The following is a 25,572-nucleotide window of genomic DNA, read 5'->3' on the forward strand; positions in this document are numbered from 1 at the left end:
TTGCCACCTTTCCAACAAGTCAGTTCGTCAAATTGATGCCCTGCTGGAGCTGCCCCGGTCAACTGTATGTACTGTTACTGTGAAGTGGAAACGTCTAGGAGTAACAGCGACTCAGCTGCGAAGTGGTAGGCCACACAAGCTCACAGAACGGGACCACTGAGTGCTGAAGCACGTAGCGAGTAAAAATAGTCTGTCTTCGGTTGTAACATCACTACTGAGTTCCAAACTGCCTCTGGAACCTCAGCACAATAACTGTTTGTCGGGAGCTTCATGAAAAGGGTTTCCATGGCCGAGCAGCTGCACACAATCCTAAGATCACCATGCGCAATGCCAAGCATCGGCTGCAGTGGTATAAAGCTCACCACCATTGGACTCTGGAGCGGTGGAAACGCATTTTCTGTAGTGATGAATCATGCTTCACCATCTGGCAGTCCGGACGAACGAATCTGGGCTTGGTGGATGCCAGGAGAACTCTACCTGCCCGAATGCATAGTGCCAACTGTAAAGTTTGGTGGAGGAGGAATAATGGTCTGGGGCTGTTTTTCATGGTTCGGGCTAGGTCCCTTAGTTCCAGTGAAGGAACATTTTAACGCTACAGCATACAATGACATTCTAGACGATTCTGTGCTTCCAACTTTGTGGCAACAGTTTGGAGAAGGCCCTTTCCTGTTTCAGCATGACAATGCCCCCATGCACAAAGAGAGATCCACACAGAAATTGTTTGGAAGAACTTGACTGGCCTGCACAGAGCCCTGACCTCATCCGCATCGAACACCTTTGGGATGAATTGGAACGCCAACTGTGAGCCAGGCCTAGTCGCCCAACATTAGTGCCTGACCTCACTAATGCTCATGTGGCTGAATGGAAATAAGTCCCCGCAGCAATAGTCCAACATCTAGTGGAAAGCCTTCCCAGAAGAGTGGAGGTTCATTATAGCAGCAAAAGGGGTACCAGCTCCATATTAATGCCCATGATTTTGTAATGAAATGTCAAACGAGATGTGGTGTATAATGAATAGATATATACAGTTGAAGTCGGACGTTTACATACACTTAGGTTGGAGTCATTAAAACTTGTTTTTCAACCACTCCACAAATGTCTTGTTAACATCTACTTTGTGCATGACACAAGTAATTTTTCCAACAATTGTTTACAGACAGATTATTTCACTTATAATTCATTGTATCACAATTCCAGTGGGTCAGAAGTTTACATACACTAAGTTGACTGTGCCATTAAACAGCTTGGGAAATTCCACAAAAGTATGTCATGGCTTTAGAAGTTTCTGATAGGCTAATTGACATCATTTGAGTCAATTGGAGGTGTACCTGTGGATGTATTTCAAGGCCTACCTTCAAACTCTTTGCTTGACATCATGGGAAAATCAAAAGAAATCAGCTAAGACCTCAGAAAAAAAATTGTAGACCTCCACAAGTCTGGTTCATCCTTGGGAGCAATTTCCAAACGCCTGAAGGTACCACGTTCATCTGTACAAACAATAGTACGCAAGTATAAACACCATGTGACCACGCAGCCGTCTTACCGCTAAGGAAGGAGATGCGTTCTGTCTCCTTGAGATTAACGTACTTTGGTTCGAAAAGTGCAAATCAATCCCAGAACAACAGCAAAGGACCTTGTGAAGATGCTGAAGGAAACAGGTACAAAAGTATCTATATCCACAGTAAAACGAGTCCTATATGGACATAACCTAAAAGGTCGCTCAGCAAGGAAGAAGCCACTGCTCCAAAACCTCCATAAAAAAGCCAGACTACGGTTTGCAACTGCACATGGGGACAAAGATCGTACTTTTTGGAGAAATGTCCTCTGGTCTGATGAAACAAAAATATAACTGTTTGTCCATAATGACCATTATTATGTTTGGAGGAAAAAGGGGGAGGCTTGCAAGCCGAAGCCGCATCATGTTGTGGGGGTGCTTTGCTGCAGGAGGGGCTGGTGCACTTCACAAAATAGATGGAGTGGAGTGGCCTTCACAAAGCCCTGACCTCAATCCCATAGAAAAGTTGTGGGCAGAACTGAAAAAGCGTGTGCAAACAAGGATGCCTACCAACCTGACTCAGTTACACCAGGTCTGTCAGGGGGAATGGGATAAAATTAATCCAACTCATTGTGGGAAGCTTGTGGAAGGCTACCCAAAACGTTTTACCTAAGTTAAACAATTTAAAGGCAATGCTACCAAGTACGAATTGAGTGTATGTAAACGTCTAACCCATTGGGAATGTGATGAAAGAAATAAAAGCTGAAATAAATAATTCTCTCAACAATTATTCTGACATTTCACATTCTTAAAATAAAGTGGTATTCCTAACTGACCTGAAACAGGGAATATTTAATAGGCTTAAATGTCAGGAATTGTGAAAACTGAGTTTAATGTATTTGGCTTAGGTGTATGTAAACTTCCGACTTCAACTGTACACTGTGACACACACACACATACAGAAGCGCTAATGTACTGCAGACGCCCACATAAAATCTCACATATACTGCTCTCTCTATCTTTCTCTCCCCCACTCTCTCCCTCTTTCTCACTCCTTCTCTCTCTCTCCAGTGGTGGATGAACAGAATAAACACACTCATCTCCAGCGCATGTCTTCCTCCTCCTCCATCAAGAGAGAGAACAGTGAGGAACTGAAAGAGGCAGAGCCACGTGAGTTACTACAGACACACGCTCACACACATGAACACACACACACACTTTGAATCCTACATTTGCCCAGGTTTGAATCCTACTCTAGATGCACTCTGACTTCTAATTGCAGTCAACAATAATAATATTAATATTATAGCCCTTACATGTTTGGGCCACAGTACTGAGAGGGAGGGCCTTGTAAATGTTTCAATTGAAATCAGATAAGATAATAAGTCAAATCACACTTCCCGGTCCATTTACCCATTATGCCTCTCTCAGGTCACGTCAGTTTAAGCCCCTCTTCCTCCTCCTCCACCATTGTCCTGGAGAAACCCGAGAGTCTCAGCCCTCCGTCTTTCAACGAAGAGTAAGTAGTGTGTGTTTAAAAAATATATATATATCTAGAAATTACCTAAAATACCTCAATGCAAGTTTGATTGAATGTAGCACAGTTCACAATCAATCCGTCTTTGTTGATACATTATTACAGTGAGTGGTTTTACAGTAGTTACAGAAAAACAAGAGGAAATATAGGCTACTTATTAGTGCACAATACAACTCAAGAATTGATATTAGAGAGTATTTATGTTCCTTATGCTGTGTGTACCTCTACAGTCAGTGCTCAGAGAAGTGTGTAATGAACAACTACTTTGGGATCGGTCTGGATGCTAAGATCTCCCTGGAGTTCAACAACAAGAGAGATGAACATCCCAAGAAATGCAGGTACACAGTAAATATCCTCTTATTCAAATACAAACTTTATTGATACATATACTGTGTATTGCAATATAGTGTACAATTTTGCACCAAGGCAATGAAAGGTAAATGGAAGTTGAAATTAGAATGTTTCTTCAATGGTTAAATGTTTTAGCATATCAGGGTACTTGATGAAAGTAATCAAATACATCCTTCTTTCTCTCTGCAGTAGTCGTACTAAGAACAAGTTGTGGTATGGAGTGATGGGCACCAAGGAACTGGTACATAAGACATACAAGAATCTGGAACAACGAGTACTGTTGGAAGTAAGGTCACACACAGTTGTCTGCCAAATAATACCAAGACAAACAAATACACACTTCGAAGGAATAAGGAAATATGTTTTAGTCTAGTGTGACTTCTACTAAATGGCACTCCAACATCTTTTTCTGACGTTGTGGTGTAGTTATCTGTAATATTATCAGTACATATTAGAGAGGGATTATTAGAGAGGGATTGACAATAAAATGATGATGTCTCTCTCTCTCTCTCTCTCTCTCTAGTGTGATGGTGTACCTATGTGTCTGCCTAGTCTTCAGGGTCTAGCTGTTCTCAACATCCCGAGCTATGCGGGGGGAATCAACTTCTGGGGGGGAACCAAAGAGGACAACGTGAGTTAACACACTCTTTTCTTATTCACTGAAAAATGTTTACACTTTGCAGCTAGCTTTTAGCTAATATACTGTCTTACCTGGTAACAGTTTTTCAGGATTAATTTCAACAAATGTCACACTCTTATATGCATTTAGTGTGTTTTTTATTTTTGCAAGTAATCATTTTTTGGGTTCTGTGTGTTCAGAATTTTGGCGCTCCGTCGTTTGATGATAAGAAGTTAGAGGTGGTGGCTGTGTTTGGCAGTATGCAGATGGCTGTATCCAGAGTCATCAACATCCAACACCACCGCATAGCACAGGTAACATCACACACACCACCGCATAACACAGGTAACATCACACACACCACCGCATAGCACAGGTAACATCACACACACCACCGCACAGCACAGGTAACATCACACACACCACCGCATAGCACAGGTAACATCACACACACCACCGCATAGCACAGGTAACATCACACAAACCACCGCATAGCACAGGTAACATCACACACACCACCGCATAACACAGGTAACATCACACACACCACCGCATAGCACAGGTAACATCACACACACCACCGCATAGCACAGGTAACATCACACACACCACCGCCTTTCACAGGTAACATCACACACACCACTGCATAGCACAGGTAACATCACACACACCACCGCATAGCACAGGTAACATCACACACACCACCGCCTTTCACAGGTAACATCACACACACTAACACACAAACCTTCAACACATGCATCACAGTCACATTTTAAAGTTCTAAAGACAGTAGACATTATATTGAATTGACCACACTCACATACATACTGAATCTCTCTCTCTGTCTCTGTCTCTCTTTCCTTTCCTTTCTCTCCTTTTCTCTCTATCTTACTGTCTTCCTCTCTCTCTCTCTCTCTCTCTCTCTCTCTCTCTCTCTCTCTCTCTCTCTCTCTCTCTCTCTCTCTCTCTCTCTCTCTCTCTCTCTCTCTCTCTCTCTCTCTCTCTCTCTCTCTCTCTCTCTCTCTCTCTCTCTCTCTCTCTCCCCCATCCCTCTTTCCCCATCTCCCCTCCTCCTTCCCCCTCACTCTCCTCCCTCTCTCCAGTGTCGTCAGGTGAAGATAACTATCCTAGGGGAGGAGGGTGTACCAGTACAGGTGGATGGAGAAGCATGGATCCAACCTCCAGGGATAGTCAAGATCACACACAAGAACAGAGCTCAGATGCTCACCAGAGACAGGGTACGTTTGTGTTTGGGAGGGTGTGAGTGTGTATGGATAGGCAAACTTTTGTTCCAGGCCATCTCTGACACACCTAATTCAATTGATCAAATAATTGTTTGGTTTGTCGAATTAAGTGTGTGAGTGCTGGGCTGGAACAAAAGCCTGCACAGCAGGATTAAGGAACACTGCATTAGGGCAACAGATGTATCTAATAAACCTCTACACATCCATCATGTCCATTCTGTTCATTCTATTCCTACATTCTATTGCTATGTTCCAGAACTTTGAGAGGACTCTAACATCATGGGAGGATAAGAGGAAGATTGACACCTACCGTTCCTCCAGGCCCCGCCTCAACTCTCAGCAGTCTATGGAATACCTCACAGAGGAGGAATGTGCTCAAGTACAGCAACTAGGGATGGTGGCAGACACACTCATCACTAGGTATTCAATGAAATATTTTATGAAAAATATTTTACCTAAACAGGCATGTAAATTAAGAACCAATTCTGGTAGCACTTTATAATAACGGTATAATGGATTAGTAAATAGTTTATTCATCATTTGGCTGAAATTATACAAAGGTTCTGGAGTGTCAGTTTAAAGGTAGACTCAGTTTTGGACCTGTACCTACCACGCTCTAAACAGAGTGAAGCTAACCCATGCACATACGCAGATATTGTGTGTGAGGAGCAAAGTCTTGCATCTCACACACGGCAACATCTGCAGTGCTGCTTGTAGCAACGTCATTTTGCTGAGTCTATCTAAGGTCTCAAAATAGCCGAGAACATATCAATGGTAAAAGAATAAGCACGCAAGGATGTTAAAGGAATTATAATGAACATTTTATTCACAAAAACTGTTGTGGACTTGAGGAAGAGTTTCAATGTGAATGTTTTGCTAATGTTGTCAACCTTGCGAACGTAAACTAATCATAAAACAGGGACATATAGCCCACACACGACAGCGGGCCGGACAGGCCAGTTCTGCTCCAGAAGATTTTTATTCCTTCATTACTACTGATATGTCATTGAGGTAGAAATGTCATATGTATTTATTTACAGTTAGACATTTTACAGATGTAGACAAACAATGAAATGCTTACTTCCCAACAATGCAGAGAGAAAAATTGAAAAATAATATCAAGGAATAAATACACAATAGGAAACAATAACTCAAATCAAAAACATTGGTCACATACACGTGGTTAGCAGATGTTATTGCGAGTGTAGCGAAATGCTTGTGCTTTTAGTTCCGACTGAGCAGCAGTATCTAACATGTAATCTAACAATTCCACAACAACTACCTAATACACACAAATCTAAGTAAAGTAATGGAATAAGAATATATACATATAAATATATGAATGAGCAATGACCGAGCGGCATAGACAAGATGCAATAGAGGGAGCAAAAATAAATTGATTGGCCATAATGACCATCGTTATGTTTGGAGGAAAAAGGGGAAGGCTTGCATGGTTTAAAATACAGTATATACTGTACATATGAGATGAGTAATGCAAGATATGTAAAAATTATTAATGTGGCATTATTAAAGTGACTAGTGATTAATTTATTAATTTAGTCACTGACCTCCTCCCTATAGGCTGTCTTATCGTTGTCGTTGATTATGCCTACTACCACCGTTGTGTCATCAGCAAACTTAATGATGGTGTTGGAGTCATGCGTGGCCATGCCATCGTGGGTGAACAGGGAGTACAGGAGGGGACTTAACACACACCAATTAGGGGCCCCCGTGTTGAGGGTCAGTGGCAGATGTGTTGTTGCCTACACTCACCACCTGGGGGGCGGCCCGTCAGGAAGTCCAGGATCCAGTGTTCAGTCCCGGGGTCCTGAGCTTGGAGGGCACTATGGTGTTGAACGCTTAGCTGTAGTCAATGAACAGCATTCTCAGATAGGTGTCGCTCTTGTCCAGGTGGGAGAGGGCTGTATGTAGTGCAATAGAGGTTGCGTCATCTGTGGATATTTTGGGGCAGTATGTGAATTGGAGTGGGTCCAGGGTGTCAGGGATGATGGTGTTGATGTGAGCCATGACCAGCCTTTCAAAGCATTTCATGACTACAGATGTGAGTGCTATGGGGCGAAAGTCATTTAGACAGGTTACCTTGTCGTTCAGGAACTATGGTGATCTGCTTGTCTGGTAGGTTGTCGTCACTGGCAGCTCACGGCTGAGTTTCCCTCTGTAATAGTTTGCAAGCCCTGCCACATCCAACAAGCGTCAGAGCCAGCGTAGTAGGATTCGATCTTAGTCCTGAATTGATGCTTTACCTGTTTGATGGCTCATCAGATGTCGTAGCAGGATTACGTACGGTCGCTGTGGGGACAACGATGTCGATGCACTTATTAATGACGCCAGTGACTAACGTGGTAAACTCCTCAATGTTATCGGATGAATCCCGGAACATAATCCAGTCTGTGGTAGCGAAACAGTCCTGTATTGAGCTTGTCACTGGTACTTCCTGTTTGAGTTTTAGCTTGTAAGCAGGAATAATGAGGATTTTTTATTTAATTTTTATTTCACCTTTATTTAACCAGGTAGGCCAGTTGAGAACAAGTTCTCATTTACAACTGCGACCTGGCCAAGATAAAGCAAAGCAGTAAGAACACAAACAACAACACAGAGTTACACATGGAATAAACAAACGTACAGTCAATAACACAATATAAAAAGTCCATATACATTGTGTGCAAATGGCGTGAGGAGGTAAGGAAATAAATAGGCCATAGTAGTGAAGTAATTACAATTTAGCAAATTAACACTGGAGTGATAGATGTGCAGATGATGATGTGCAAGTAGAAATACTGGTGTGCAAAAAATTAAATAAAAACAAAATGGGGATGAGGTTGGTAGATTGGATGGGCTATTTACAGATTTATTTATTTTTTTTATTTTACCTTTATTTAACCAGGCAAGTCAGTTAAGAACAAATTCTTATTTTCAATGACGGCCTGGGAACAGTGGGTTAACTGCCTGTTCAGGGGCAGAACGACAGATTTGTACCTTGTCAGCTCGGGGGTTTGAACTCGCAACCTTCCGGTTACTAGTCCAACGCGCTAACCACTAGGCTACCCTGCCGATGGGCTGTGTACAGCTGCAGCGATCTGTAAGCTTCTCAGATAGCTGATGCTTAAAGTTAGATATAGGGAGATATAATTCTCCAACTTCAGCGATTATCATAAACGTCCACTGAGCAGCCGTCTGAGCGGTGTGCAGACTCGTCCCAACTTTAGCTTGATTTCGTCCATCTGTGACCAAGTGAAAGTGGTCTTGTATTTTTTCATGGTGAGAGCTCTAAATCCGGCTGAGAATATCACAGTGAGATGAAACCACAACTGTTGGATTCGCTAGATTGTCCCCTTTCATATGCTCATATGCCATCTCCAAGACTGGGGTCCGTTCTCTCAGAGGAAGAGCAAATATATTCTTTGTCTGGATAGGCCAGAAAATTTGACATGCCACTAGGGTCTGAAACCTGACACTTCAAGTCTGCTTCGCTGAGAGAGTGGTAGTGGAGAGCAGACAGATGGGGCTTTCTGGCACTGTAAGGCACAGGACCCAACAACATTCACAAAGCACTTTGTACACCAAAATGTCAGCCGGAACCAGTCCAGAACCACATTTACAGTGGCTTGCAAAAGAATTCACCCCCTTGGCATTTTTCCTATTTTATTGCTTTACAACCTGGAATTAAAATAGATTTTTTGGGGGGGGTTGTATCAGTTGATTTACATAACATGCATACCACTTTGAAGATGCTAAATATTTTTTATGGTGGAACAAACAAGAAATAACACAAAAAAAACCTGAAAACTTGATTCTGCATAACTATTCACCCCTTCGAAGTCAATGCTTAGTAGAGCCACCTTTTGCAGCAATTACAGCTGCAAGTCTTTTGGGTTATGTCTCTATAAGCTTGGCACATCTAGCCACTGGGATTTTTACCCATTCTTCAAGACAAAACTGCTCCAGCTACTTCAAGTTGGGTAGGTTCTGCTGGTGTACAACAATCTTTAAGTCATACCACAGATTCTCAATTGGATTGAGGTCTGGGCTTTGACTAGGCCATTCCAAGACATTTAAATGTTACCCCTTAAACCACTTAAGTGTTGCTTTAGCAGTATGCTTAGGGTCATTGTCCTGCTGGAAGGTGAACCACCGTCCCAGTCTCAAATCTCTGGAAGACTGAAACAGGTTTCCTATGGACAGACACTCCAGTCTCCGCTGTGGAGTTTTGCAGCTCCTTCAGGGTTATCTTTGGTCTCTTTGCTGCCTCTCTGATTAATGCCCTCCTTGCCTGGTCTGTATGTTTTTGAGGGTTGCCCTCTCTTGGCAGGTTTGTGGTGGTGCTATATTCTTTCAATTTTTGTATAATGGATTTAATGGTGCTCCGTGGGATGTTCAAAGTTTCTGATATTTTTAAAACCCAACCCTGATCTGTACTTCTCCACAACTTTGTCACTGATCTGTTTGGAGAGATCATTAGTCGCCATGGTGCTGCTTGCATGGTGGTGCCCCTTGTTTAGTGGTGTTGCAGACTCTGGGGCCTTTCAGAACATGTGTGTATATATACTGAGATTGTGACACATAGATTGCACACAGGTGGACTAATTATGTAACTTCTGAAGGTAATTGGTTGCACCAGATCTTATTTAGGGGCTTCATAGCAAATGATCTAGTAATTCCAATATTGAAGACTCAAATGCTTCTCAAAGATGCCCTCTGGTTGTCAAACTAGCACGAACTAGCATTAATGGTAAAAATGGCTGACAATTAAATAACGTGACATAGAAATCTGTAGCAGCCCGCAAAGTGTGCTGCAGTATTACGCAACTTTTAAAGGAGGAACCACTGTACCAGGACTGGGAAAGGCACGGCTTAAACTTTGACTGCTTTGCGCATGTGGTGAAATTAGTGTGTGGTGTTGTTTGGCTGAGAGTTTCCTTTTGCGAAGGTGGAGACAAAGCGGAACACTTATGGACTCAGAACTTAATCATGCATCGGACCAAATTACGCAATATTTTTGTTCTGGTTTACCTGAGATTACACTGCTCTATGGAGTGATTGCAATCCACACTTTGATAGAAAAGTCACTGTCAAAAATCGTTTGTTCACATTTTCGGACTAAACATTATTTCACTCAGCATGGAGTGTGTCTGAAGTTACACATCACACTATTACAATAGTGTGACTATTTTCAAATAAAATGTTTCATATTTTCTTAAACATCCCCTGTATTGTGTGCTTATTGTTTAAATCTTAAGGAGCATCAGGTACTGCTGGAATGTCCATTTGTTGTGATAAATTACAAGGGTCACTCAAAACATTTACAAAGTATTTATAATTTATAAATAGATCACACTTTAGATGAGGCCACGCAAAAATACTAATGATTAGTAAATGGTTTATAAGGACCTACATTAAATATCTGCTGAATTATCTTATGGATCATTATTAAATACTTTTAAAGTTGTGTATAAATGTGTGAATAACTAGGTTGCTGACATTTAAAAAAACATTTTTATAAATGATGAATAAACTATTTATAAATACATTATAAATGCTTTATTATGTGGAGTTATAATAAAGTGCTCCCCAAACTCTTACATATATGTTTCTAAAATGTAAAGATGTTGAGGAAAATGGAGCTCTTACAATTCAAGTCTTTCTTCGGTTATATTTGTTTTTATTTTGATATATAAAACAATGTTATGTTTATTTCCTGTAGGATAAGAGAGGCAGCTAAGACCCACAAACTGGTAGAACAGGAGTTAGCCCATGCTGTCAATGCTAGTGCCATGGTCCTCACTGAAGCATTCCCCTCCAAACCATCCAGCCCTGAGGTAAGACAACTACACTACCCAGCTGTCACTACACTAAACTACACCACCCAGCAGCCTCTCTGAATGCAATGAACTACACTACCCAGCAGCCACCTGTGGGAACAAAAACAACATTACCCAGCAGTGACCTGCGGGGACATAAAACTACACCACCCAGAAGCTACTCTGGGGAAGACACAACTACACTACCCAGCAGCCACTGTGGGGAAACACTTTGAGGGGGCAACAAAACTACACTGTCATGGGTTACGATTAACTCCTAGCCCTAACCTATCGTAATTGAAATGCTGAAGTACCCGATACAATAGTATGTGTATGTTTTATTTCTTCAGTGTCTGAGTCGCAGTACAGCAGTGGAGATTGTGAACAGCAGTAAAGTCCTTCAGCTGGAGACCAGGATGCTGCTGGAGGGAAAACTACTGGTATACTATAAACTCTACCACTGCACTATAGCCAACCCCAACTAGCCTGAAATACAGAACCTGTTTTGCTAACATTCCTTTCATTCCTTGTCATTGACATATTCTTTTGCATGACAAGGTGTGGGAAGGAGTGGAATGATAGCAGAACAGTTCCCAGGACCCAGGCTAAACCCAAACCTTACTGTGCTGGATCAGACATTTTATTTTCACATTGTCTGTCCCAGCAAACATGGTGCATTCGTGAACAGACAAACCCAGTGCAGATTAGGCTAATTAGCTCGGTTCTGTTTGGTTCGGCTCAGTAGTGTGAAAAAGGTTTCCTAATAGATCATGTATGTATATTTTACTGGTCTCTTCTCCTCCCTCCCCCCCCTCCCTCTCTCCTCCCTGTCCCCCCTTCCCGCTCTCCTCCCCCCCACCCCCTCCCGCTCTCCTCCCTGTCCCCCCCCTCCCCCTCCCGATCTGTTTTAGCTGGACTCTCCCCAGGAAGAGGACCTTCTCTCTACTCTCAACTCTCTGAGTGCTGAACTCCACAAGCTAGATGATATACACTGGATCTGCCCTGCCATGCACTGCTCAGAGGAAGTGGATGTGAGTGTGTGTGTGTAAGATGGGGTTTCCTAAACGTGATCCTCGGGACCCCAAGGTGTGCACGTTTTGGTTTTTGCCGTATTCAAATAATCAACTAATCATCAAACTTGAATCAGCTATGTAGTTTTGGGGCAAAAACCAAAACGAGTTTGGGAAACCCTAGAGTAAAGGTTGGGGGGGGGGGGTGTTTGTGTTTCTTTGGTAAAGTTGTCTACTCAATTTGTACCTGACCTGGGTTGAAATACACGTGTATTTGAGTATTTGTTATTTAAGATGTTTTTTTTCTGTGTATTCTTTCTATTTGTATTTGTTTTTTAATGGTTATTTGTAAAAAATAAAATAAAATCAAAAAGTCTGCCAATTTCAAATACTTCACTGAATACTATTTGAAATCCTTTTCAAAAACCGTCAAATATTAAGCTCTAAAAGGCATGGCACTTCCTACAGAATTGGACTCTTCACAGTGTTATGCTGGCATGTAAACGGTTCAAAGGCCGCCATACTGGAGAATGCATTGCCAGCACATACAGTCTGCGGAAATCTTGGATCACTACAACCAAAGTCAACACCGTGGTCAACTATAACGCCAGTCACATGGTTGTTGCCTTTTCTAATTTTGAAGACGACACATCCTCTGAAGAAGAGGATACCGATGATGAAGTGGAGGAAGGTCTGTAAGTTCCACTGACCTTGATGAAGTTCACTTTCCACAGCATGAAAGATGCTTTTCTCACACACTACAACTCACTGTGAAAGATGCCTATAAATCTGCAGATAACCACAACAAAGCCATTTCCAAAGCCTCCAACATTGTCTCCCACTACAGCAAGCAATATTTGCACAGGGTCACCTTGAAGGGGAGAATCGTCTGCAACCAGCCACAAGGTAGAACTCTCAACGGAAATGATTCGCTCAGTTCTCAGTGCTTATGAAGAAATGCTTGACACTGCCTGTCACCAAGTTATCTATGTATGAGAAGTATGTCCTCGCTGATGTTGTGGACATCCAAACCCCCTTTGAGGTTGCCACAGATAGAGTGCAAGGATCTGTCTGACATTGTCACAGCCAGCTACATCATTCCATGTATCAGAGGACTGACTAAACAGCTCCTCACTTGCTCTACCAGGTAGAATGGAAAGCTTGTCCAAAAACCTGGAAGAAGTTGACAAGCGCCTGACTGTTTATGAGCATAAGAAACCATACCAAATTGCCTCAGTCTTGGATTCACAATTTAAACTGGCATGGTGCAATGCCACTTAGAAGGCTGCACTTACTGCAGACATCAATGATCTTGCCACAAAGTTTACCGGCGCCACACTGATCCTCTGAAATTCTGGAAGACACACAGTCACACATGCCCAACACTGAGTAGAGTTGCTGCTGAGTACCTACATGTCACAGCATCCTTCGCAGCTGTGGAGCAGCTTTTCAGCATTGGAGGGCGTATCTTCAGACCAGATCTCAGTTCAATGTCCAAGGAGCTTTTTGAAACGCTGATGTTTTTGAAATGTAACATAGCATCTCTTTCATGAGACACCAAAGTATAAAGTATGGGCCACATATTGTGATGAAACAGTGAAATAAGACCTATACATGTTAAGTTTGTTTGTTATTTTAAATAAAATTACTATGTACATTCATAACTATTTTCAAATGCATTCAAATATTTTTGGGATAATACCATCTTTCATATACTTCCAACGAAATGCATTTGAAATAATTGTAAATACATGCCAATACTTTCCAAATGGTATTTTCAAATACATTCCAATATTCGACTACTTGTTTTTTTTTTCAAATGAAGGTTATCTGAATACTTGTTTTGAAATCTATTGAAAAGTAATTGAAATACCTACAACTGTATTTGAACCCAGGTCTGATTTGTACATGGATTGACAAACAGCAGAAGTCATTTTTATTCAACCACACCATTATTTCTCTTCTTCCCTCTATTCTTCCATTTTCTGTTCCTCCCTCCCTCTTTCCAGGACTCTGTGAGAGTGAGTGGTAAGAGTAGCATGAAGCTAAAGATGATGCCCAAGGTGAGGAAGGAGAGAGAGAAGCTCCACAAGCAGATGTCCAACAGCTCTCTGTCAGGTAAGGATCCAGGCGAGTCCCTGCTTTAAGGCCTAACCTCCATACAACCACAGCCACGCTAGTATATTGTGGCCTGGTCCAACAGCTCTCTGTCGGGTAAGGATCCAGGCGAGTCCCTGCTTTAAGGCCTAACCTCCATACAACCACAGCCACGCTAGTATATTGTGGCCTGGTCCAACAGCTCTCTGTCGGGTAAGGATCCAGGCGAACCCCTGCTTTGAGGCCTAACCTCCATACAACCACAGCCACAGCTTAGTACATTGTGGCCTGGTGCAACGGTCAGGTAAGAGTCTAGGCGAGTCCCCTACTTCACGGCCTGCTGGGGACAATCAGGCTCCAGATATGAATAGCCCTGGCCTGCTCTAAATTCTGTGTAGCTCTATCTTGTAGCTTCTGTATGTTTATTTTCTCTTGTTTGATTCTGTTTCTCTTTGAGTTCAGCTATGCATGCTTGTGGATTCGTGAACTTTCAGTGTCCTTGTCAGTGGTGGCTGGTGGCACTTTAAATTGAAGGACGGGCTCATAGTAAAAGCTGGAACGGTATAGATTGGACCATATCAAACACATTGATTCCATGTGTTTGATACCATTCCATTAACTCAATTCCATCCATTATTATGTGCCCGTCCTCCCCCCAGCAGCCTCTTCTGGAATGTGAACTTTCAGTGTCTGTGTGTTTTCTTTTTGTATATCTATATGTGTGTTTCTTTGCGCTGGTCTGTCTGTGTGCACGTGTGCGTGTGTCTGTGGCTATAGCGGAGAGGTGGGAAAGTGAGGAGGTAGCTGCGTGGCTGTACTCTCTGGGGTTAGGGGAGTACAGAGATACTTTTCTCTCCAGGGACATCCAGGGCTGCCAGCTCTCACAGCTGCAGCGGCACGACCTCAAGGTACAGGAGGACCATAGGAAACTGGGTCCCCATTTTGGGTTTGGGACTAGGCAGCCATTTTGGGTCTAAGGCATAGTCTTATTTCCAGTTACACTGGAACTGTGCATGGCCTTCTTGAGTGTGTGATTTGGTAATCAATTTAAGTGACATTTATGCTTTATGAATGTAGGAAGGTATACCGTTTTATACTGAACAAAAATATAAACGCAACATGTAAAGTGTTGATCGCATGATTCATGAGCTGAAATAAAAGATCCCAGGAAAGTCAAATACACACACAAATCTTATTTCTCTCAAATGTTGTGCACAAATTTGTTTATATCCCTGTTAGTGTTAATTTCTCCTTTGCCAATATATTCCAGCTACCTGCCAGGTGTGGCATATCAAGAAGCTGATTAAACAGCATGATCATTACACATGTGTAAAATGTGCAGTTTTGTCACACAACACAATGCCACAGATGTTTAGAGGGAGCATGGAATTGGCATGCTGACTGCAGGAATGTCTACCAGAGCTGTTGTCAGAGAATTGAATGTTAATTTCTCTACCATAAGCCGCCTCCAACATTGTTTTAGAGTATTTGGCAGTACGTCCAACCGGCCTCACAAACGCAGACCACGTATAACCACGCTAGCCCAGGACTTCCACATCCGGCTTCTTCACCTGCAGGATTGTCCGAGACCAGCCACCCGGACAGCTAATCTAGTATTTCTGTCTGTATTAAGCTTTTTTTTGTGGGAAAAAACGTATTCTGATTGGCTGGGCCTGGCTCCCAAGTGGCCCCTGCCCAGTCATGTGAAATCCATAGATTAGGGCCTAATTCATTTATTTCAATTGACTGATTTCCTTAGTTCATATAACTCATTACAATCGTTGAAATTGTTGCATTTTACGTTTATATTTTTGTTCAGTATATTGATTACTTTTCTATCAATGACTTGCTTACTCATTGTAGGAAGATAATACTTCTAAAGTGGGAAATGGAGGTATCAGAATCAACTAACAGGAATGCAAATAACTCACTAACTTTATGCAAATAACTCACGTTCATATTAGCTTGGAGTTCCAAACGTGATGTGAATGCGGCTAGAGGCATCATGCCCATAGGGGGTACAAGGACACATGCCACCACAGATTTGTCCTGTAATAATAATAATGATACATATATTTATATATATACAGTACCAGTCAAAAGTTAAGACACACCTACTCATTCCAGGGATTTTCTTTATTTGTACTATTTTCTACATTGTACAATAATAGTGAAGACATCAAAACTATGAATAAACACATGGAATCATGTAGTAATCAAAACATATTTTATATTTGAGATTCTTCAAAGTAACCATTCTCCCAACCAGCTTCATGAGGTAGTCACCTGGAATGGATTTCAATCAACAGGTGTGCCTTGTTAAACATTCATTTGTGGAATTTATTTCCTTCTTAATGCGTTTGATCCAATCAGCTGTGTTGTGACAAGATAGGGGTGGTATACAGAAGATAGCCCTATTTGGTAAAAGGCCAAGTCCATATTATGGTAAGAACAGCTCAAACAAGCAAAGAGAAATGACAACACATCATTACTTTAAGTCATGAAGGTCAGTCAATCCAGAAAATTTCAAGAACTTGTAAAGTTTCTTCTAGTAGAGTCGCAAAAATCATCAAGCGCTATGATGAAACTGGCACTCATGAGGACCGCCATGAGGAAAGTGCATTAGAGTTACCAGCCTCAGGAATTGCAGCCCAAATAAATGCTTCAGAGTTCAAGTAACAGACACATCTCAACATCAACTGTTCAGAGGAGACTGCGTGAATCAGGCCTTCATGGTCGAATTGCTGCAAAGAAACCACGACTAAAGGACATCAACAATAAGAAGAGACTTGCTTGAGCTGAATGGCGCCAGAGGAGATGGCGCTAACCAAATGTGTTATTGTGTTTTTTTTGCGTTATTTGTAACTTATTTTGTACATAATGTTTTTGCTACCGTGTCTTATTACCGAAAAGAGCTTCTAGATATCAGGGCGGAGATTACTCACCCCGTACTGGAGGAATACTTTTTCTTTAACAAGTCGGACGGTAAGGATTTACTACAGACGCCCGACAAGGCCCTCATCTCCGTCATTCGCAGGAGAAAGAGGCAGAGATATCCGTGAAGAAGGTCTGGGTGCCTTGTAAGGAATCGACGGCGAGCGGGTAATCTCCCTTTACCGTCGTCCCTATTAACCAACGTACAATCAATGGAAAATAAAATAGACAAACTACGATCACGTTTATCTTAACGGGACATTAAAAACTGTAATCTCTTATGTTTCACAGAGTCATGTCTGAATGTCGACATGAATAACATACAGCTGGCGGGTTTTAAGCTTTTTCGGCAGGATAGAATAGCGGCCTCTGGTAAGACAAGGGGTGTCGGTCTATGTATATTTGTAAACAACAGCTGGTGCATGAATTCTAAGGAAGTCTTGAGGTTTTGCTCGCCTGAGGTAGAGTATCTCATGATAAGCTGCAGATCACACTATTTACCAAGAGAGTTTTCATTTATATTCTTTGTAGCTGTCTATTTACCACCACAAACTGATGCTGGCACTAAGACCGCACTCAATGAGCTGAATACGGAAATAAGCAAACAGGAAAACGCTCATCCAGAGTCGGCGCTCCTAGTGGCCGGGGACTTTAATGCAGGGAATCAGTTTTACCTAATTTCTATCAGCATGCTAAATGTGCAACCAGAGGGGGAAAAAAAACTCTAGACCACCTTTACTCCACACACAGAGACTCGTACAAAGCTCTTCTTCGCATTTGGCAAATCTGACCATAATTCTATCCTCTTGTTTCCTGCTTACAAGCAAAAACGAAAGCAGGAAGCACCAGTGCCTCGGTCATCAAGAAAGTGGTCAGATGAAGCAGATGCTAAGCTACAGGACTGTTTTGCTAGCACAGACTGGAATATATTCCGGGATTCTTCTAATGGCATTGAGGAGTACACAACATCAGTCACTGGCTTCATCAATAAGTGCATCTATGACGTCGTCCCCACAGTGATTGTACGTTCATACCCCAATCAGAAGCCATGGAATACCAGCAACATCCTCACTGAGCTAAAGGGTAGAGCTGCCGCTTTCAAGGAGTGGAACTCTAACCTGGAAGCTTATAATAAATCCCACTATGCCCTCCGACGAACCATCAAACAGGCAAAGCCTCAATACAGGACTAAGATTGAATCCTACTACACTGGCTCTGACGCTCGTCGGATGTGGCAGGGCTTGCAAACTATTACAGACTACAAAGGGAAGCACAGCCACTATGCCCAGTGACACGAGACTACCAGACAAGCTAAATTACTTCTATGCTCGCTTTGAGGCAAGTAACACCGAAACATGCATGAGAGCATCAGCTGTTCCAGACAACTGTGTGATCACGCTTTTTCATAGCCGATGTAAGACCTTTAAACAGGTCAACATTTACAAGGCCGTAGGGCCAGACGGATTACCAGGATGTGTGCTCAGAGCATGCACTGACCAACTGACAAGTGTTTTCACTGACATTTTCAACATGTTCCTGACTGTGTCTGTAATACCAACATGTTTTAAGCAGACCACCATAGTCCCTGTGCACAAGAACACTAAGGTAACCTGCCTAAATGACTACTGACCTGTAGCACTCACGTCTATAGCCATGAAGTGCTTTGAAAGGCTGGTCATGGCTCACATCAACACCATTATCCCAGGAACACTAGACCCACTCCAATTTGCATACCGCCCCAACAGATCCACAGATGATGCAATCTCTATTGCAGTCAACACTGCCCTTTCCCACCTGGACAAAAGGAACACCTATGTGAGAATGCTATTCATTGACTACAGCTCAGCGTTCAACACCATAGCACGCTCATCACTAAGCTAAGGGCCCTGGGACTAAACACCTCCCACTGGATCCTGTACTTCCTGACCGGCCGCCCCCAGGTGGTAAGTGTAGGTAACAACACATCCGCCACTCTGATCCTCAACTTGGGGGCCCCTCAGGGGTGCGTGCTCCATCCCCTCCTGTACCCCCTGTTCACTCATGACTGCATGGCCAGGCACGACTCCAACACCATAATCAAGTTTGCCGATGACACAACCGTGGTAGGCCTGATCACCGACAACGATGAGATAGGGAGGAGGTCAGAGGGAGGAGGTCATAGGGAGGAGGTCAGAGACCTGGCCATGTGGTGCCAGGACAACAGCCTCTCCCTCAACATGATCAAGACAAAGGAGATGATTGTGCTCTACAGGGGAAAGGAGGACTGATCACACCTCCATTCTCACTGACGGATGGAGCAGGTTGAGAGCCGTGAAGAAGGCACAACAAAACCCATTCCCCCTCAGGAGACTGAAAAGATTTGGCATGGGTCCTCAGATCCTCAAACGATTCTACAGCTGCACAATCGAGAGCATGGTTGCATCACTGCCTGGTATGGCAACTGCTCAGCTTCCGACTGCAAGGCGCTATAGAGGGTAGTGCGTACGGCCCAGTACATCACTGGGGCAAAGCTTCCTGCCCATCCAGGACCTCTATACCAGGCGGTGTCAGAGGAAGGCCTTAAAAATGTTCATAGACTCCAGCCACCCCAGTCATAGACTGTTCTCTCTACTACCACACGGCAAGCTGTACCGGAGTCCCAAGTCTAGGTCCAAAAGGCTTCTTAAAAGCTTCTACCCCCAAGCCTTGAGACTCCTGAACAGCTTATCAAAGGGCTACGCAGACACGCAAACACGTGCTGTTGCAAAAGCATCCCAGGTGAAGCAGGTTGAGAGAAGGCCGAGGTGTGCATAGCTGTCATCAAGGCAAAGGGTGGCTACTTTGAAGAATCTAACATATATTTTCATTTGTTTAACACTTTTTGGGTTACTACATGATTCCATATGTATTATTTCATAGTTTTGATGCCTTCACTATTATTCTACAATGTAGAAAATAGAATAAAATTAAGAAAAACCCTTGAATGAGTAGGTATGTCCAAACTTTTGACTGGTACTGTATATACACTACCGTTAAAAAGTTTGGGGTCACTTAGAAATGTCCTTATTCTTTAAAGAAAATGACATTTTTTGTCCATTAAAATAACATCAAATTGATCAGAAATACAGTGTAGACATTGTTAATGTTGTAAATGACTATTGTAGCTGGAAATGGCTGATTTTTTAAGGAATATCTACATAGGCGTACAGAAGCCCATTATCAGCAAGCATCACTCCTGTGTTCCAATGGCATGTTGTGTTAGCTTTTTAAAATTATAACCTTGGTTTAGCTAACTGATCATTAGAAAACCCTTTTGCAATAAAGAAGTAATAAAACTGGCCATCTTTAGACTAGTTGAGTATCTGGAGCATCAGCATTTGTGGGTTTGATTACAGGCTCAAAATGGCCAGAAACAAAGTATTTTCTTCAAGAAACTTGTCAGTCTATTCTTGTTCTGAGAACTGAACGCTATTCCATGTGAGAAGTTGTCAAGAAACTGAAGATCTCGTACAGCGCTGTGTACTACTCCTTTCACAGAACAGCGCAAACTGGCTCTAACCAGAATAGAAAGAGGAGTGGGAGGCTCCAGTGCACAACTGAGCAAGAGGACAAGTACATTAGAGTGTCTAGTTTGAGAAACAGACTCACAAGTCCTCAACTGGCAGCTTCATTAAATAGTACAGGCAAACACCAGTCTCAACGACAACAGTGAAAAGGTGAGTCCGAGATGCTGGCCTTCTAATCAAATCAAAGTTTATTTGTCATGTGCGCCAAATACAATAGACCTTACAGTGAAATGCTTACTTACAGGCTCTAACCAATAGTGCAAAAAAAGGTATTAGGTGAACAATAGGTTGGTAAAGAAATTAAACAGATAGAGTTTCTAGACAAAGTTTCAAAGAAAAAGCCATATCTCAGACTGGCAAATAAAATATTAAGATGGGCAAAAGAACACAGACATTGGACAGAGGAAGACTGGAAAAAAGTGTTATGGGCAGACAAATCTAAGTTTGAGGTGTTCGGATCACAAAGAAGAACATTCGTGAGACGCAGAAAAAAAATGAAAGATGCTGGAGGAGTGCTGGACGCGATCTGTCAAGCATGGTGGAGACAATGTGATGGTCTGGGGGTCCTTTGGTGGTGGTAAAGTGGGAGATTTGTACAGTAAGAAGGATCTTGAAGAAGGAAGCCTATCACTCCATTTTGCAACGCCATGCCATACTCTTTGAACGGCACTTCATTGGAGCCAATTTCCTCCTACAACAACACAGTGACCCAAAACACAGCTCCAAACTATGCAATAACTATTTAGGGAAGAAGCAGTCAGCTGGTATTCTGTTTATAATGCAGTGGCCAGCACAGTCACCGGATCTCAACCCTATTGAGCTTTTTTTGGGAGCAGCTTGACCGTAAGAAGTGCTCATCAAGCCAATCCAACTTGCGGGAGGTGCTTCAAGAAGCATGGTGTGAAATCTCTTCAGATTACCGCAACAAATTGACAACTAGAATGTAACGGTCTGCAAGGCTGTAATTGCTGCAAATTGAGGATTATTTTACAATAGCAGTTTGAAGGACACAATTATTATTTCAATTAAAATCATTATTTATAACCTTGTCAACATCTTGACTATATTTCCTATTCATTTTACAACTCATTTCATGTATGTTTTCATGGAAAACGAGGACATTTCTAAGTGACCCCAAACTTTTGAACGGTAGTGTATATGTTGTTGTTGATGTTTCTCTGTAATATTTCTAGCAACCTAACAATTTTATGAAGTTGGCTTTAGCTAGCTCAGATTCCCAATCTCCCAACCTCAACTAGCTACCAAGAAGCCATTTCAGGCTATTAATCAAGTTATAGTAGCTAGCTTGTCTACCTATGTTAGCTGGCATACGGGCTGGCAAGGTTGGTAGACTTTAGAAAAGCAAGCAATAACTAAATGTACTGAATAAGACTCACATTCCTTTCAATCTTTTACCCAGATTTTAGCCGAGATACAGAGACGTGTATATAGTTTAAGATAGACGGCTCGAGGTATACTTAGATATGCAGATTTTTGTTGTTGTTTTTGACATAGCTTAATGACTTTGGCTCTAGATTTCAGTAAAAAGCTGTTTCAGGTGTTAAAAAAATGCAAGGACAGGGGCCCCCTTCTGGACCACCCCCAACCGTCCTCACATACTTTTTGCATCCTCAGATTTTTAGGGTGCATGAAGCCCCTGAAAGCTGCACAAGTTACTTAAGTTGATGAAAACTAACGATTTTGAAAAACAGTGAAACATTCATTAACATTGTGTAAAAAGGAGAAACTTTGATTGTCCATCTCTCTCTCTCCCCCACAGGATCTTGGGATATTAAAGGTGGGGCATGTGAGACGGATCCTTCAGGCAATTGAGGAACTTAACGAGGAGGCTTAAGAAGACAGCTGTCACTATGGCAACCGGAGGGGGGATAAATTATTCAACAATTCAATGACCCTCCCCATTCAGCTATCACCTCCCCCTTGATTCAATGTTCTCCATTTTGTAATCAGGGAGGAGTTGTTTTTAACGAGGGGGCGTAACTTTGCATTGCATCACCGTTTGGTGTGCTGTTTGACCTGCTGACCAGAGATGTGGGCGTGTTCTTCTTGATAGTCAAAGTGGCCAATCAGAGATGAGGAAAGAGTTTCTAAGCATATTTTGTTTAATTGACAACGCAATGTGTTTACATAGGCGGTGCTGTCCTTTGCATGACGGGAGGGGACATTTTGTTTTTATTCTTAGATATATCCTCTTTTTGGGGTTTAGGCTAGCCTTCCTCTTTTCGCTCTTGACTTTCGGGACTTTTTAGTTTCCTCGAAATCTGAAGTTTGAGGACATCTTTGTTGGAGGACATCAACAATAACAAAAAACACCTCAACTTATTCTCACCTGAGGAACTGGAGACTTAAAAATGTGAAAAAGTTTTTATTGAAGGTTCATATTGAGGAATGTAATACATGTGGACAGAATATGGTACTAATATATTGGCCTTGCTAAAGTACTTACCATAATATCTGTAATATATGTACTGTAGCATCTTATGTCCAGCTACTACAGTACTCACTGTAATATCTACGGCTAGCTACTACAGTACTTACTGTAACATCTAAACCACGATGACCTCAATGTGTCCCTGCATGCCTTCCAAGTTGGATGAAGTAGCCCATTGACACTGATCTAAGATCCGTCTAAGGTTTGCATTATCCCTCCTTGTGGTTATGCTTAGGTTTCGAGGAGGGAAAGTTGATCCTACGTCTGTGGTTAGGGATATACTTATACCATCCCTTACCCCTACGCTGGAATATAAATTCAGTGAGATTTCTTGTATTTTTCCGTTGGAGAAATTGAGTAACATTTTATTTTGAAGGTCTGGTTATAAACAGCTTATAAACTGTTAAGATAGTTCATGTATAGTTTAACTGTTAGTTAACCACTATATCGTTCTATATATTTTATTCATGCTTTAATGAATAGCAGTAGTTTCGGATGAAAATAATATATATTACAAAGACCAGTATGCCGAGTCATATATAGTTAAACCATGAACAAGAGATAAGTTAAGTTGTCATTAAGTTAAAATAACATGTATTTAATTCATTCAATGCAGAACAAGCTATGTGTTAGTCATTTAATAGTTAAGTAATGGTGTTTATTATCAGCTTATTATCAGCCTTCCAGATAAAGTGTTAGCTTGTCCTACTGTACCAATAGCGTGCTTGTCCTGCTGTTATTGCTATAGGCTTTAGTGATGTACCTGTACACGTGTGCCAAGTTTTAAACGACATATGACGATTGTGTGTGTGTGTGTGTGCAAACGACACTGTGTGCGTGTCATTCATTTCAAAGTTTACTGTACCTTGCCTTGCACTTTACAGAGAGAAACTCAAAAGAAAAAATGTGTGTGCGAGCGACGTGTGCGTGTCTGTTGTAAAAGTGATCGTTCACTTGTGTTTTTATTGCTATGGAAACGGTCGCTCTCCCTTGTATTTATGACACATCTATACAGAGATCAGTGTGTGTTAATATGTAACATATAAATATAACCAACAAGAATGTTAAAGTATATTATATATACATAATAGATATTAAATGTTTATTCACTTGTCAGGGGTTGTTCTACTGTACATGCTCTCAGGGTGGCAAAATTCCAGTAATTTCTTCTAAATTACCAGGTTTCAAGAAATCCCGTTGGAACATTTACGGATTTTCAGAAGTGAATACGCAGGAAACCCAGGAATTTTGGGAAAGTTTACAGAATTTTTCAACCCTAATGTTCTCACTTTACACATCCTAATCTCATGGAAGACTGTATTCTGAAAAATGTTGCGACACCGTTACTCCAACGCTATGCCAACGATTCCTTAGCGGCTGTTGTTGTGTCTATGGCACGACGCTAGGATATCAGTATTGAAATCTTGTGTGACATAACATATATAGTGGTCAATCGCCAAGGTACTGAGAGGTAATGGAGAACAATGCAACAACGACTTAACGATCAAGTCAAGAGGAACATTTTTGGAAACGTTGTAATATGCCACGGTTGTGTAACAGTATTTGACGGCAAGTTTTTGTGAACGCACGCCTACAGACCGCACTGGCTGGACTCTGCTGTGCAATGCGCAAAGCTGGACTCGATGTTGCACGTTGTTTGTTCAAAGATGTTTAATAATAATAATCTTGTGCTGTTAATTCGTTGTACTGGTTGATCTCTGTAACCAGGCTGGAAGGTCAGCCTTTGGGCCTAAAAAGTATTCCTTGAAGTCCTAAGTGTCAAGATGTTGTATATTATACTATTTAATGGTATCAATTGATAAGGAGGATGTTATTGTGATTCAAATCTTGAATGTAATCTTGAATTGTGATCAAATCTTGAATTGTGAATCTTTGAACTCATCATGTATTGAACTTGATTGAGTGTTCCCAAATAGATATACATTATGCTCCATCTCAGCTCAGAGCCAAACTGTTATTTTGACAGTTTACTCGACATAGATGTTTGCTGCCAATAAGACAGGAATCATGCAGGCTATGATTTTACTGTTTTACTGCATATGATTGATTATCATCAGTGAATTTAGGCCGGATTACAATCAAAGGCGCGTTGTCGAAAAGCATACTGCACTTGACTTTAAAAGGTAATTTATGCTTCAGCCAATATCAAGCGTGCTGCGCCCTTCGCGACAGCAGGCCTTCGATTGAATTCAGGCCCAAGCCTATTTATTTGTGCTATCCAATTGCCAATGATCCATGTCCCAGAACCCAGAGAGAGAGACAGCATTCACTGGCTGCTAGCAGGAGGCTGAAATAAAGTGTATCCATGGCTGTTGGAGTCGGGTGTGTGTGTGTGTGTGTGTGTGTTCCAAGTGGGACAACACACATTAAAACAAAAGAGAAACTCCATCTGTCTAATGAATATCACAGCACAGCAGGCCCATTTAGCGTCACAAACAAGTCACATTC

The 25,572-nt window shown here is 41.9% G+C and overlaps 1 protein-coding gene across 4 annotated transcripts in view; it reads left to right on the forward strand.

Annotated features, from left to right (window-relative positions):
* The window catches only part of si:dkey-172j4.3 (diacylglycerol kinase delta), a 107,029-nt gene extending 81,590 nt beyond the window's left edge, over positions 1-25,439 (forward strand). For all 4 annotated transcript variants that reach the window (XM_036957730.1, XM_036957732.1, XM_036957731.1 and 1 more), the window contains 13 exons: positions 2,567-2,665; positions 2,927-3,014; positions 3,263-3,370; positions 3,573-3,669; positions 3,907-4,014; positions 4,203-4,316; positions 5,106-5,240; positions 5,503-5,666; positions 10,969-11,083; positions 11,416-11,505; positions 11,977-12,096; positions 14,085-14,193; positions 22,432-25,439. In XM_036957730.1, coding sequence (XP_036813625.1) covers positions 2,567-2,665; positions 2,927-3,014; positions 3,263-3,370; positions 3,573-3,669; positions 3,907-4,014; positions 4,203-4,316; positions 5,106-5,240; positions 5,503-5,666; positions 10,969-11,083; positions 11,416-11,505; positions 11,977-12,096; positions 14,085-14,193; positions 22,432-22,484 — 1,400 coding nt within the window. In that variant the 3' untranslated portion in view covers positions 22,485-25,439. The remainder of the gene's footprint in view (positions 1-2,566; positions 2,666-2,926; positions 3,015-3,262; positions 3,371-3,572; positions 3,670-3,906; positions 4,015-4,202; positions 4,317-5,105; positions 5,241-5,502; positions 5,667-10,968; positions 11,084-11,415; positions 11,506-11,976; positions 12,097-14,084; positions 14,194-22,431) is intronic.
* The last annotated feature ends 133 nt before the right edge of the window (positions 25,440-25,572 follow it).

Source organism: Oncorhynchus mykiss, chromosome 21, assembly GCF_013265735.2.
Source record: "Oncorhynchus mykiss isolate Arlee chromosome 21, USDA_OmykA_1.1, whole genome shotgun sequence".
Lineage (NCBI taxonomy): Eukaryota > Metazoa > Chordata > Actinopteri > Salmoniformes > Salmonidae > Oncorhynchus > Oncorhynchus mykiss.